The 14390-nt window shown below is 39.8% G+C and overlaps 1 protein-coding gene across 1 annotated transcript; it reads right to left on the bottom strand.

The window, feature by feature from the left end:
• Positions 1 to 1113: 1113 nt before the first annotated feature.
• On the bottom strand, positions 1114 to 10721 carry LOC111588657 (sterile alpha motif domain-containing protein 9-like). The gene is made up of 4 exons (XM_055015556.1): positions 10603 to 10721; positions 6431 to 6492; positions 6270 to 6334; positions 1114 to 6023 (listed from the first exon to the last, which is right to left on the bottom strand). The coding sequence occupies exons 3-4, from the start codon at positions 6291 to 6293 to the stop codon at positions 1509 to 1511; spliced, it is 4539 nt and encodes a 1512-aa protein (XP_054871531.1). The 5' UTR covers positions 6294 to 6334; positions 6431 to 6492; positions 10603 to 10721; the 3' UTR covers positions 1114 to 1508.
• Between the last annotated feature and the right edge of the window lie 3669 nt (positions 10722 to 14390).

Here is a 14390-nt window from a genome sequence, read left to right as displayed (position 1 = left end):
CAGCTTAGAACCTCTGTGAGGTGTGGTCAGTGTTATTCACATTCCGACAACCATTGCCAAGGCCCACCTGGCTCCTCAACGATGGTCGCTGGGAGCCAGGGAGTGACAAAGGGGGTTGTTGAAATGCGAGTTTCACCGAGCCCTCGTATGCTAATGGTGGTCGTTAGCATGAGCCACCTCACCTGAGTCATTCTGCTGAGTAGTTCTTTTGGGGAGTTTGGAAAGGACCTGATTGTAAATTGGCGAAAGATGATGTCGCAGACCACCCCCCCTGTTCAGAGATGGCTTCTCCACTTTGACATGGATGGCTTCTTTCATGCCTCTCTCAAACCATCTGTCCTCCCTGTCCAAAATCTGAACATTGGTGTCCTGAAATGGAACCCCTACCTGGTTTATTGGTGTTGGACACTAGTGCACAACATACCACTAAAATGTTGTATCTCTTATTATCAGTCTGTTAAACACATCGGCCAATAGTTTATTCATTTCTGACCATATGGCGCCCTCTTGTGTGCAATACTGAAAAATGTATATTTTTTCATATATGTACCATATGTAATAACTTTTATGTTCATTTTATAACAAAATTTAAAAACCATGCAATATGCATGAATTATAAAGCTTGGTAAAGTGCTCTATTTACTAATTTTCGGCATACTGACGTGTATAGTGGTGTGCATGTGCAGTGAATTCAAAATAAATTCTTACAGATAATGTTACATTACATGTTTATTAGAAAGTGAAAGTATTGCAAAACTCAGTGTCCATTGGTACTTGTCATGCAAAAAAAAAAAAAAAAACACTATGAACAAAATCCCAATAGTAACATAATGTGTAATGAAGCATATTTCCAAGTTCAGACACAATCAGAAAATGCAAAAAATGCAAAAAAAAAAAAAAAATCTACTGACCTTAAAATAAAAATCAAAGAGAAAGATTTTCTAAATGAAACATTACTCAAAGGTTACTTAAACCGGATTAGTTGCATCAACAATGGAACATACAGGATCAAATACATTCCTGTATAATGTGAAACATTGAAACTACACCATGTTTATTCAAATGCAAATGTATTATAAAATGTACAGTGCAGATTATCTAAATACATACAGCTTCATTATGAAATTTGTCATAGATGACATTTATTCAGAGCATCCAGAAAACAGTTAATTTCAGTTCCAATTATTTATTATTTCACTTCCATTATTGCAACTTTTCAATTTTCATTTTTGTAAAAAATTATCAACATATTTACAGTGACTGATGAGCACCAGTACAAATGTTATTAGAAAATATGCTTAACAGGCTTGATTTTAAGGCTTTACTGACCTATTTTCCTGCTTTCTCCAAAAAAAAAAAAAAATGGTATCAACAAAGTTAAGTGCAATGACAAAGATAACCACAAAATATGTCAAACAACATTTCAAGTAGTTACTAGTAACTCAAGGCTGAATATGTCTGATGGAGCCATGATTAGCCGGAAGTATAGTATGTTGGCAGAGGTTTCTTTAAAGTTTTAGATCAATGTCAAGTGCTAGAGGGCCTTTCATTGAGAAACCAATGAAGAATGATACCTTTGACCCCTCTGCGAGCCCACTAATCTGACTTCGGTACATTGGAGCAACTTCAAGCTTTAGTTTTGGGAAACAAGTATCTGCCAGTATGAAGGTACTCTTCACCTCGCCTGTGACCCGGCAAAGGAGCTCTTCAACCTTCCTCTCTTTCCATATTTTGCCGTTTCCCCACATGGAAGCAAACTGCTCTTCCTCAGACATGATGCATTTTTTGAGCTCTCCACTGTGTACCAGCCGTTCATAGCCCTGCTTTTTCCCCAAGAGGAAATGGACAATGGGACTCTTGCCATTGTATACTTCCTTCATCACGACGTGATATAAGGTCTTCATCTCTGAGATGTAGCTTCCCAGATTTCTACAATCTGGACAGTCCAGGTGTGGCCAAAACAGCACAACTGCAATGAAGAACAGTGGCAATCTGTCACTTAGTGGAATTTGCTCACGCAGAAGTTTGCAGAGGAGGTCAATTAACTGCCGGTATGGCTGAAGTTGTTGTGATTCCAGTTTGATACAGCTCAGCACAACATTGGCATAGATGTAGTTGATTCTCTCTGCTGTAGTCGGATTATGCTCGGGTGCACAAACAAGAAAATACTGTCTGGCAATCTTCTCCATCATTTCAGTTGAGATGTCATTTGAAAGACAATTCAGAATCCCAGAATAGGTATCAGCTTTTTCCTTCTCCAGGAACTGTCTTGACTGGTGTAGTTTCAGCACATTATGCATCATTTTATTCCTCAACAGAGCGGCAGAATCTGTCTTGCAGAAAAGCTTTGCATACAGACTGAAACATCTGAGAAGCTCCTTTTGGGCTACTTGTTCACGGATGTCTTTCAATCCAAATCTGGAGCCCAGATTCACATAAAAGTTTTCAAGGTAGTCAAAGTTCACCCTCATTCTGTATTTGAGGTTGTAAAGTACATCCTCAAACTGTCTAAGAATGGCATAATAGGATCTGTTTTTGTTGTTCCGGGGATCGTTTCTTGCTACACTCTGAAGGTCAACATCTCCAGAGAGAACCTGGCTCATTATATCATGGCGGACGTTGTCAGAGGCAAATATGGGGGTCTTTGCCAGCACGTCAATGACCAGTACTCCGACCTGGATTTCTCCCAGGCACCCAGCTGTATTGAAAGGACAGTTGTCCGTTTTGATTTGCAATCGTTGAACTGACTCTTTTTTTGCGAGGCTCTGTGCTTCCTTGAATGCTTCTATCGCTGACTGAGCCAGCTTGAGAGACGTGTTCAGTTTTTCGGGACTGATAGGCTCATCCTTGTAGTTTGCAACGGCATTCTTCAGCTCATGCTTCATAACTTGGGCTAATGTATCTGCAATATAGGAGCTGTCTTTGGACAGAGCTTTTGCTTTATCGGCCCAAAATTTTGCTTCTGAGAAATCCTTCTTTGTGAGATAATAATACCTGGCCAGTAACTGAGAGACAATGGCATCTTTCTCAAATCTTATTGATGCATTTTTTAGCACCATCTCTTCCAGTCCAGGTGTTTCACTGGCAATGTCTTGAATAAGCGGAGAGAACTTGCTCTCCTCTTCTGCTGAATAATGTCTCTTCACCAAAATGTGGTGAACATCTTGCAGGAGATTGTCTTTTCCTTGTGTGCATTCATAAAGCTTATTTGTGGTCAGCAGAAGGTCAGCAATATCAGCTTTATTCACATTGTGTTTTTTTGTAAGCTCCTTCAAACAGTGGCTTGCAATACTTGAATGGATAATTTTCACAGCTTTGAATACTACCTTACCCTCTACTGAGCAGTTGGCAATGAAAGCGGAAAATTTCCCAAATCCATCTTCAACTTTGATGGTTCCACAAAATGGTTTTGGTTGAAGGCCAAGAAATTCCTCACAGAGAGAGATGGAGAGAGAAGCACCCTTACAGTAAACATGCAGCAGAACTAAGACAGCCAGGAGCTGTGCAGGTTTCTGGTTCATGCTGAAGCTCTTCAGAGTGTTGTGAACTACTCCTTGAATATACTCTGACTTAAAATTCTTCTTCATGATCATGAAACCATAAAATGTTTCAGCATTCTTGTGTGTTTTCTCTATTTCTACAAGTTTTTCCTCAAACATTCTCTGTTCCTTCTCTGAAAGATTGTTTCCTATGAATACAGTATCTGTTGGCTCGGGCAGTTCTGAGGACTCTGATCTCATGCAGTTCAGGAGAATTACCTGTGCTGACTTAGACTGAACTTTTTTCTGTGCACATTCTTTTTCAATGAGCTGCTGCAAGTCAAATACTTTCTCCATATCATCAAAGTCATCAATCATCAGCAACACAGGGACAGTTGGTATTTGCTCCTTGTGGTCATACATTAAAAGTCTGACCACTTGATGAGCTGCATCAGTAAAGTCAGCATTGCTGCTCCTGAGGACAGCACAGCGGAATCTGTCCCGGTGAGCCCACAGGGTGTGCATAGCCAAAGATGTCCCACCACATCCAGGTACATGCATGAGATTGAACAACACACAGGCTTTTCTCAGAGAGCACAAGTCTGGTATGACGGTATTCTTGATGTAGTCAAACTTGTCTCGTTTGATAAATGGTGTGCATCCAGGCTGCTCTGAGAAATAGAAATTCCACCATGACACTTTACCCCCTTTGTAGAAGTTCTCCTCAATGACAATTTTGTCCTCATTTCCTCCTTCACATTGGTTAACGCACAGGACCTCTAAGGTATTCAGGCTTTGCTCATCTTTCTTCTGTAAAAGCACTGTGCTTCCCCCACCACAGGGTAGGAAACGACTCGATCTGCGGTTCTTTGACCAAAGACTAAGGACGGTGCCATTGACTTCTGCAAAGCTAAGCTCATATATGCATCTACCTGAGATGTTGATTCCACATCGAGACTCAATTAGGTCCCTCCAGGAGTTAAAGGCGTTTTCATTGTCACATACACAAAGGATTTGATCTGTGCCTCTGAGTTCCTGCCAGAATGTACTGAAAGTCTCAACAAGGGGATCCATTTTCTCACTCACTGTTGACAAAAGTAAGAAAATGACAAGAAATCTCTTGTTTGGAAGCACATCTTTGCGACACAAGAAAGAAATCACATCTCTAATGGAAGCTCCTTTGTCCATAAGCCACTGGTCCATGTCTGAGGGCACTTCATTCTCAACCCCTCCATTGCAGCATACCCAGCTGGTGTTTCGAGTTAACTTCAATTTGTTTGCAATGTCTTCAATTCCTTCTGTGATTTTATACCGTTCAGGTAAATGGACACTGACTGTGCTTTGCTGGCTAAAGTGACACTGTAATCCATGTTTAGTTGATTCTGGGTCAAAGTCCAAGACAGCTGTCGGGTTGAGTTCTACGAGAAATCCCATTGATTCAAACTGGCTTGAATGTGATTTGTTAGTTACTATCAAATACTGCTCAAAGTGTGACTTATCTAAGGATGGAGAGCCACCAGTTATCATCTCACTTAATCTCGAGCCCTGAGTACTGCTTTTTATCACACTGAGGTGCTTCTCTTCAGCTTTTTTTCTGAGTTGTGATCGCTGAGCCATATTGTCAATAAAATGTTTGTACTCGGTCAAGGGTTTGGCAGATGTGGTTGGTGCCAGGAGATCCCTGCTGCAACCACCATCTCGCACCAGAAAACACTTTGAAGGTTGCAACTCCATTTCTTTAACTTTAGCTTTTTTCTTGGCTTTTCTTGTGTCTACAGTGTGAGTGTGGTAGAGATTTTCTTCACAGATTGTAGAATCTGGAACTACATCCACTTCTATCACAAATTTGTCAGATGATGTCATGTTCTTATTGAGAACTTGGACAAATCGGGGAGGTTTGATGCACTTTTGAGCAGCGTCTTTGTGTTTGTACTCAAAATGACCATCAATGGCATATTTTAGTTCTTTTGCATAAGCCTCTCTGTCCTGAACAAGCACTCCCAGTACTTGACCATGGATGAAGTCTGGCGTGTCACCTATTCCAAAGTGTATAGTGCCGTTGGTGCGGCTATTCATGCAGGCAGCTGCAAAGCGAATAACCTCCACAGTGAACTTGCTCATTTTAGTTTCATCAGTTGTATTGGTGAAACCTTTATATTCATGACAAGGTTCAATCAAGTCTGAGGCACCTGATTCTGTAATATCAAGAATGCTGCTCTCCAAGTATCTAAATGTATCATGGTATCTACAAAATGGATAAGGCTTGCAGGGTTTCCCTGGCTGGTTTGCAGAGCTTGTTGGTTCTTCTGTCATAATTTTCACTAATTCATCTCTGGCATGAATGAGAAGTTTTGCTGGTCCAAAAGTCACATTGATTTCATTCAAGTCTTCAATATCTAAAATCAAAAAAACACACCCACTAACGTCTTTCTGAAACAACTTTTCAGCAACTGCTTCATCCACACCATCCAACTTGCGAGCCCATTCTCTCACGTGATGTTTACTCCAATCCTTGATGTGAGGTGGCAGATCCTCCTCCGCACACTAAAATGAAAAGTGCTGGTAATTTTTCTATATTTTAACTTAATTTACTGCATGGTATATTATTTAACTATCACATTAAATGTTTCATTATTTAAGTGCAACATTACACAACTTAAGTTTAGATGTAAATCTCTAAAAAAAATAAGTTTTACAAATTTCTATTGGTTTGATCTTTAATTGTAGTTTAAGGATGATGGCATAGAAGCATCTTCTCCTAAAATGCTGAATATTTTAACTTTTACTTACCTTCGTTTCACTTTGCTCTGTCATAACAGCACTGGTTCCTTCTTTACAAATACAGATCACTGATGCTAAAAAAATCATTCAAAGAGAGAAGTTACCAATAGGGAATCGGGTGTGGTACTGACTGTGACATGATGTGATCTTAAAGCAATCTTCTGCTTTACCTCAAGTTTCTCTGTTTATCCATAGCAGCTGGCTCACTCTTCACAAATTTTGACAATTACTGCTGCAAAAGGAAGAAGAAATATTATTAAACTGATGTACCAGACAAATGTCAGAGCAGATTCAGATTCTGACCATATTTAGGAATAGGTACTGAACCTCATTACCTTAATCAGACAGCCTGACCTTTGTTGTTTGTCATTTTGATTTGACACAAACTTGTGTCTCAATCACAAATGTAGCACAAGAAAAGCACTCAGAGAGCGCAATACTTGACAAGGCTGCTCAGTCACTGTCTCATTTCCGATGGATGAAGTCTTTAATTAAAAAATGACCTTGCGATGAGTACAGGCGTGTGTTACGCATGTGCGGATACCGAATTGCGTGACCAAAATATGTCCTGAGTAGCAGGAATTGATGGGACTTGGAAACAACCCCACAATTTAATCAAGTGTTCCTTGTATAATTTCTGACGGATAGGTCCCAGTCGACTTGTAGTAGGATCGCAATCATATGATCATCAGCAGGCAGCTAATGTAGCATGCACTTGCTGTCATAGTTACAGTGACGCGCAGTGCCGCCATCTCGCAATGGGAAATCTTTAACAAATCCATGGATCCAGACTATAAGCCGCATCACTGCCAAAATCTGATCACTTGGTCCTTGTGTCATTTCTGACAGTCCCTGAAAATTTCATCCAAATCCGCTATTCCGTTTTTGAGTAATGTTGTGCACCAAAGGGTTCACAGATTAACAGATTCACAGGGCAAATGTATGCCGATCATCACATAACTCAGAATTTCAAATGGCTTGAAACGTATCAGTAATAGCATTACATTTAAGGTAAAAAGTTTAAACTTACTGTATTAAAAAAAAAAACAGGAGTACATAGTAGTAACTATGTCATTACTAATAGTAAAATCTTTAATATTTCAATACTTCCTATGTCCACATGTATTTTTGAAGATAGAAGAACTTTTGGAGAAATGTTCTGCCATTGGGCGGCATAATGAAGCAGTGGTTAGCATTGTTCCCTCACAGCTTGAAAGGCCTGGGTTCGAATCTCAGCATGGGATCTATCTCCATGCAGTTTGCATGTTCTCCCTGTGCATGCATGGGCTTTCTTCCACAGTCCAAAAATATGCTGAGGTTAGTTGGTAACTCTAAATTGCCCGTAGGTGTGAATGTGAGTGTGATTGTTTGTCTGTATATGTAGCCCTGTGATAGACTGGTGACCTGTCCTGGATGTCACCTGCCTTTATGCAGCCACATATCATCACACCCTCGCCTTTGTGCTTCACTTGCAGGACTATGCATTTGCTGTTGTAGTCCTGGCCAAATATGCTGGACCCCATTGGTACATAACAAAATTATCTCGGTTTCATCTCACAGAAGAATATGCTTCCAATATTCATATATATACATATATGTAAAACTAATGCTCTTTAGCAAAGTGTAGTTTTGCAGTTTTAAGCCTTACAGTCCATGAGTGTGTTGTTTTTTTCCTTGGAAACTGTCCATAGAGGCTGACATCATGCAGTGCACCAGGGCCGTGCAGAGGCCTTTGGAGGGGCAGGTGCTCAAAGTTAAAAGGAGGCACATGGAGCACGAATTTCAAACACCATACAGAAACTTGCCTGACAATATAACTGGCTGAATTGTAGCAACCCATATTCATGAAGAATGTAACATGGAAGCAGTGGTGCAATGGTTAAGTCTCAGGATTATTGATCGTAAGATCAGTGGCTCAAACCCTGATGTGGCCACCATTGGGCCCTTCAAATTATTATTATTTTGAAGTTGAATTTAGATCACCATTAGACACTGGACTGTTTAACTGTGGCTACTCTTTCTGGAGTCCTTGCTTTTAAATTTCATACCTTTTCCACACATATACTGTATAGTCACGGATTTGCTCCATGGTGCTGATTCATAATCTGCCCTTTATTATTCATAGTGCTAATAATAAAGTAAAAAAAATAAATAAATGATACAGAAATCATGTATTTAAATGTATTTGTGCTTTTATTCCATTTGACTATCCATTTTGCGCAAGACAGCAGTCATAAAAGTTATATATTTTATATTTATGCATATTATATTTAATTTGTCTACATATAAAAATGTTATAAATAAGTTACTGATATCTTTAAGTGAGAGGTTAAGAAAATCACAATTCAAATTCTTCTAATTATTATTGTTGTTGTATTTATACTGAAATAGTTCAAAATTAGGGCTGCACAGTGGCGTAGTGGTTAGCACTTTCGCCTTGCAGCAAGAAGGTCCCTGGTTCACGTCCCGGCTTTCCCGGGATCTTTCTGCATGGAGTTTGCATGTTCTCCCTGTGCATGCGTGGGTTTTCTCCGGGTACTCCGGCTTCCTCCCACAGTCCAAAAATATGCTGAGGTTAATTGATTATTCTAAATTGCCCGTAGGTGTGAATGTGAGAGTGATTGTTTGTCTTTGTATGTAGCCCTGCGACAGACTGGTGACCTGTCTAGGGTGTCCCCTGCCTTCACCCGAGTCAGCTGGGATAGGCTCCAGCCCCCCCACGACCCTAATGAGGATTAAGCGGTGTATAGATAATGGAATGGGAATGGAATAGTTCAAAATTATGTGAAAATGCATGTACATAATTTTAGTCAAATATCATAACCTATGCTTCATTGCCTCTAGAAACAGGAAACACACTGCAACTCACTGACAGTAAAATAATACATCTATCTGATGCACTTTGCCCATGACAACAGAAACATACAGAAACAAAAAGAAGCCTGGCAGACTTTATCCTCTCAGCACGTTGTGTTGTTAACTAGCGGCTATAACTGATGTGAGATCTGTGCAGAGTCAGACACACACACAGGATCCTCACTTCAAGTAGTCACTGATCTTGCAAAAATACACCGTGCACAAACAAATCCCGCTGCAGAACCTCCTCACCATCAGGACCATCAGTTGTTGATGTCCTCCCTCGGGTCTCCGGTTTCTAGACTAGCGGCGCTAGGGATGAGCTACAGGGCACATCTGAGCACCTCGGGCAGTGAGTGACGTCTACGTAGATCATGTGATTATTATTGTTTTTGTTTTATTTATTATTTTGGGCCTCAAATACTTTGACACACACACACGCACACACACACACACACACACACACACACACACACACACACACACACTTACAAATAAAAAACCAAAATTAAATAAAATTAAAAAAAAACAGCTTTGACAAAAGGGCACTTTGGGCATTAAGGGGCAAAGGGGCAGGTGCTTCAGCCCCCTCCACCCCTACGTGCCTGCAGTGCACTTCAGATCGTCTGAGCTGTCATAACAACTTTATTTTCCACTGATAACCCTTGTGCCAAGTCTGAAGCACTTATCCATTGGTTTTTCAGGAGTGCACTGCCACTACTGTCATTTGCAGAGGATGGCAACTGTAGCTCTGATTAGCAGTACTATGGCTATTCTATACCTCTTAAATACTGCTGCCACTGTGTTACCACTGATATTTAGATGGTCACAAATCTTCCTTCACCCTAATGTGACATTTATTGAACAAGGATGTACTTCGCTGGTTGTATACTGTATGTTTCCAGGTGAATGGGAGTACAGGTGACCTGCATGCTGTTGCAAACACTACTCCTCTCGTGGAGACAAATTATGTGAAATGACTGACAACATAAATCGCCAAAACATTTAGTTTCTATTGCCAACTACAACAAACTGAGGCCAACGTCAGCCACCGAAACGATTTTGCAACATGACAGAGTGAGAGTGGAGCAACAGCAGAAAACTAGCCAGCTCACCTTATTGTCAAGTAAGACCTACATTCATTCTTGTGGTCACAGCAAGAAAGTTTAGTCCATGTCATAGCTCGTCAGTATTCAGTACAGTCATAATACCTGGACCTTAAAACAAACCTATCTTAACAGGACTAGTTCTGCTAATACACCTATTTCCGTGTTGGCATAAATTATAAGGCAGCCAGTGGAGGCCCATTGCTTCTAACAAACCACCCAAATGTAACTAGAATTCTGTACCTCAGGAAACAGAAAGCTGAACTCTGAAAAACATTTAGCTGCATCATAAAACTGAAGATTTTTTGTTTTCCATTTCAGATTATTTGACTCTTTCACTCTGATCACCAACAAACCACATACAGACAATAAACACTTACCAAACAGTTCATTCAGGACTCTCGTTTTAGTGTGCTGTCGCCTCAGTTTAATGTTGAGGATCTAAAGAAGGACTGATATGACAGAGTTCAGGAGAAAATGGAACCAAAGTCCGTTTTGCATTCACAGAGAGGGGAGAAGAGCAGGAAGGAGGAGAGAATGGTGGGTGGGCAGTTACAGGAAATGAAACCTAAGCGAAACTCTCAGTGCTGCTGAATTCACAAAAGACACACCTTGTGAAAGAATCATTCCTGACGTAAACGTCACCTATTTTTTCCAGTGATCTCTAAACCGGTTTATGGGCGTATGTCTGCTCTCAGGATTTCACCACTGATACAACAGGACTGATACTGCTTCTTAAAGCGGTACCATCCAGTTGCAGCTGGACAGAAAACTGTATGTACACGGTCATAGCAAAGTATGTCTCTGGGAATCTGTCATGCTTCTGGAATGCAAATTATTAGGGTAGTGACTAAGAAGGATCTGCAGTTTATATAGTCCTACATGACCTTTATGTGGCAATACTAGTGGTGTTTACAATGTTTATGTGTTTGGGATGTCTGTTTTCCTTGTTTGCACTTGAAAACCACACTGTAATTAACATGATGATGGGTTACATGTAAAATAAGTCATTTCTGCTCACATCTCTGTATTATTTAATGTCTCTATGCCCTAAAGTTTTATCAATACAGTATTTGTGGGCAGTTATTACTCCGCCAAGGAACACGATGACGTTATGTAACAATCTGTGTTGTCTGTCTGTCTGTTCGCAACATTACTCAAAAACAGACAAACAGATTTGGATGAAATTTTCAGGGAAGGTCAGAAATGACACAACAACCAAGTGATTAAATTTTGGCAATTATGCGGCTTGCAGTCGTGTAAAAGATTTCTTTATCATTGGAGATAGCAGCACAGGGGCACTGTAACTATGACTATAAGTGAATACTACTACAAATCGACCGCTGCGGACCACTAATTGTTTAAAGATTTCATCTGTTGGAAATCATACAACAACGGAGCAGCATTGGCAGAGTACTGTGCTCTCTGATTCCTGTTCTGGTTCATGTATTGGAATGACTTGATTTAATTATTGAGTGTCCTATTTTGAAGACATTAACCCACTCAGAAGTTTGTGTCTGTTAAAAAAACTTTTAACCGCAGTTTTTCCCTTTCCTAAAAAGTGATTACGCCCCCTTCCTTCAGCCTGAAAGTTCTTTTAGACATCAAAAAAAAACTTGACTTCATTCATGGCTCACCTTATTGTCAGGTAAGACCTACATTCATTCTTGTTGTCACAGCAAGAAAGTTTAGTCCATGTCATAGCTCATCAGTATTCAGTACAGTCATAATACCTGGACCTTAAAACAAACCTATCTTAACAGGACTAGTTCTGCTAATACACCTATTTCCGTGTTGGCATAAATTATAAGGCAGCCAGTGGAGGCCCATTGCTTCTAACAAACCACCCAAATGTAACTAGAATTCTATACCTCAGGAAACAGTAAGCTGAACTCTGAAAAAACATTTAGCTGCATCATAAAACTGAAGAGTTTTTGTTTTCCATTTCAGATTATTTGACTCTCACTCTGATCACCAACAAACCACATACAGACAATAAACACTTACCAAACAGTTCATTCAGGACTCTCGTTTTAGTGTGCTGTCGCCTCAGTTTAATGTTGAGAATCTAAAGAAGGACTGATATGACAGAGTTCAGGAGAAAATGGAACCAAAGTCAGTTTTGCATTCACAGAGAGGGGAGAAGAGCAGGAAGGAGGAGAGAATGGTGGGTGGGCAGTTACAGGAAATGAAACCTAAGCGAAACTCTCAGTGCTGCTGAATTCACAAAAGACACACCTTGTGAAAGATTCATTTTAGTTGGTAAAATAACTACAAATGACCATTACAACTTGTATAGTGCAGTTTTCCACATGCCAAAAAGTTATTATATCTCCTACCTTTATTTTGAAATCTTTTTTTGTGGCATCAGAATGTCTAAATGGTTTCCACACATAATGAAGGATGTGTGGAGACCATTTAGTTTATGGCCAAGTCAATGCTATTGATTGAATATGATGAATACCAATAGAGTACTCTCTATCTCTGTCTTCTATCAGCTGCAGTACCAGCACTGTATATGGATTTTAGAGGATATCAGAACCAAGCAAAAAACATATTTATGCAATTTCTACATCACCAATTAACTGCATGTAGTTTCCCATGGCAACACAATACTTACAGTGTGTGATACTGTAACTGCATGACTTCATTCAGTGATATTAGTAACATGCAGCTCAACAGGCTTGCAGATATTGCATACAGTATCATCAGGAAAGGAACTGATGAAATAGATGTGCTTCTTATGGCTGATTTAAATCTGAAATTGGGAATGTAACCATTACCAGGCTAGCTCTGCCACATAAGTTACCATGGCGATCTAGCCAGGTTAAAAGACTTAATGCTCATCATTCCACACTACCCTACCTAGAGGGAAGGCCTAATGAGGGACTACCTGAGTCCAAGTAATACCTGCACCCTTTCTTGTTATTTGCGATCAGTGTATTCAGTGCATGCTGAAACCTGTTAGTATTTGTTACTGCCAGAGCCAGAGACATTCCTAAAACAAAGCAACTTATCATTTTACAACTTGTGCTCAGTGGTGCCTCTGGTAGGCCAAGTTCACTCACTGAAGCTCTGATTACCCATCTATAATCACCACAGAGTCAGCAAAAGAAACAGTTTGCACCTTGAGTTGACTGATGTGTACATATACATACCTCAAAGTGTAGCTGCTGAAGTTGCAGTTTAGTTTGTTGCTTCCAGCTGGTTGTAGCGTTTTTTTTTTCCCGAAAACAGCAGCACGATCTATATGAGCATCTCCATAGCGATAGAGTTGTGCACATTTACGTACAAGTAACAACATAATTAATGACTTATTAGTTCAGCTTTTTCCCAATATTCTTCTATTTCACACCGTTATGTTTGCAGCAGTATGATTAATGTGCTTATGGATGTAAATGTGATGTCTGGACTGTGTTATTTTGAACAGAGGTCCTTGAAGACATAAAACAAGATCAGCTTGTTATTGTATGTCTTTTTTGAGATTGAGTTTTTTCAACAGAGGCTGGATTATAGTGTGCTTAAAATGGGTAGGGATAGAGTCTGTGGAAACGGAGAGATTTATTATGTTGACAAAGGTGGGACCAACTGAGTTAAAAACATTACAAAACAATGATGGAGGGAAAAAATCAAAAAGGCCATGTGGGGGCTTAATTTTGTGTAATAAATCTCAATCAGACAGACCATGTAGGTCAAATACAGCAGTGAAGTTTTCAGCTGTGTGTTCGTTAATGATGCACCTACTATGCGACATGGAGTTATGTGGCAGCAGAAGAAACATCAAATAGGACACATTTATGATTACCGACCAAGAAATCTTCAAGACGAATGTTGTCAATTGTTAGTCCATGGGTGAAAACTAGGTCCAAAGTATGTCCAGCTTTATATGTGGGTCCAGAAACATGTTGTCTAAAAAAGTAATCTTGAGACATGCAGAGGCATCTGTAGAAGTAACATCATCTACATGAAAATTAAAATCCCCAATAATTAAAACTTTTTCCAATTTTATAACTGAAGATAAAAACCCACTGAAATCACACAAGAAGGGGCCATGAGGTCATTAAATTAAAATACAGTAAAATGGATTTAGACGGTCAGCTTTGGTCACATTAAGTTCAAAAGAAGGGAATGTCTCGGTGCGTCTGGATGCTTGCCATCTGTCTGATTG

The sequence above is a fragment of the Amphiprion ocellaris genome, chromosome 11 (genome assembly GCF_022539595.1).
Source record: "Amphiprion ocellaris isolate individual 3 ecotype Okinawa chromosome 11, ASM2253959v1, whole genome shotgun sequence".
NCBI lineage: Eukaryota > Metazoa > Chordata > Actinopteri > Pomacentridae > Amphiprion > Amphiprion ocellaris.
This window is presented reverse-complemented; position numbering and strand designations above follow the sequence as displayed.

Coding starts and splice junctions, on each gene's coding strand:
- LOC111588657 (XM_055015556.1), bottom strand. CDS start 6,293: ATGACAGAGCAAAGTGAAACGAAG. Junction 6,024..6,269: donor CAGAGCAAAGTGAAACGAAG/GTAAGTAAAAGT, acceptor TTTTCATTTTAG/TGTGCGGAGGAGGATCTGCC.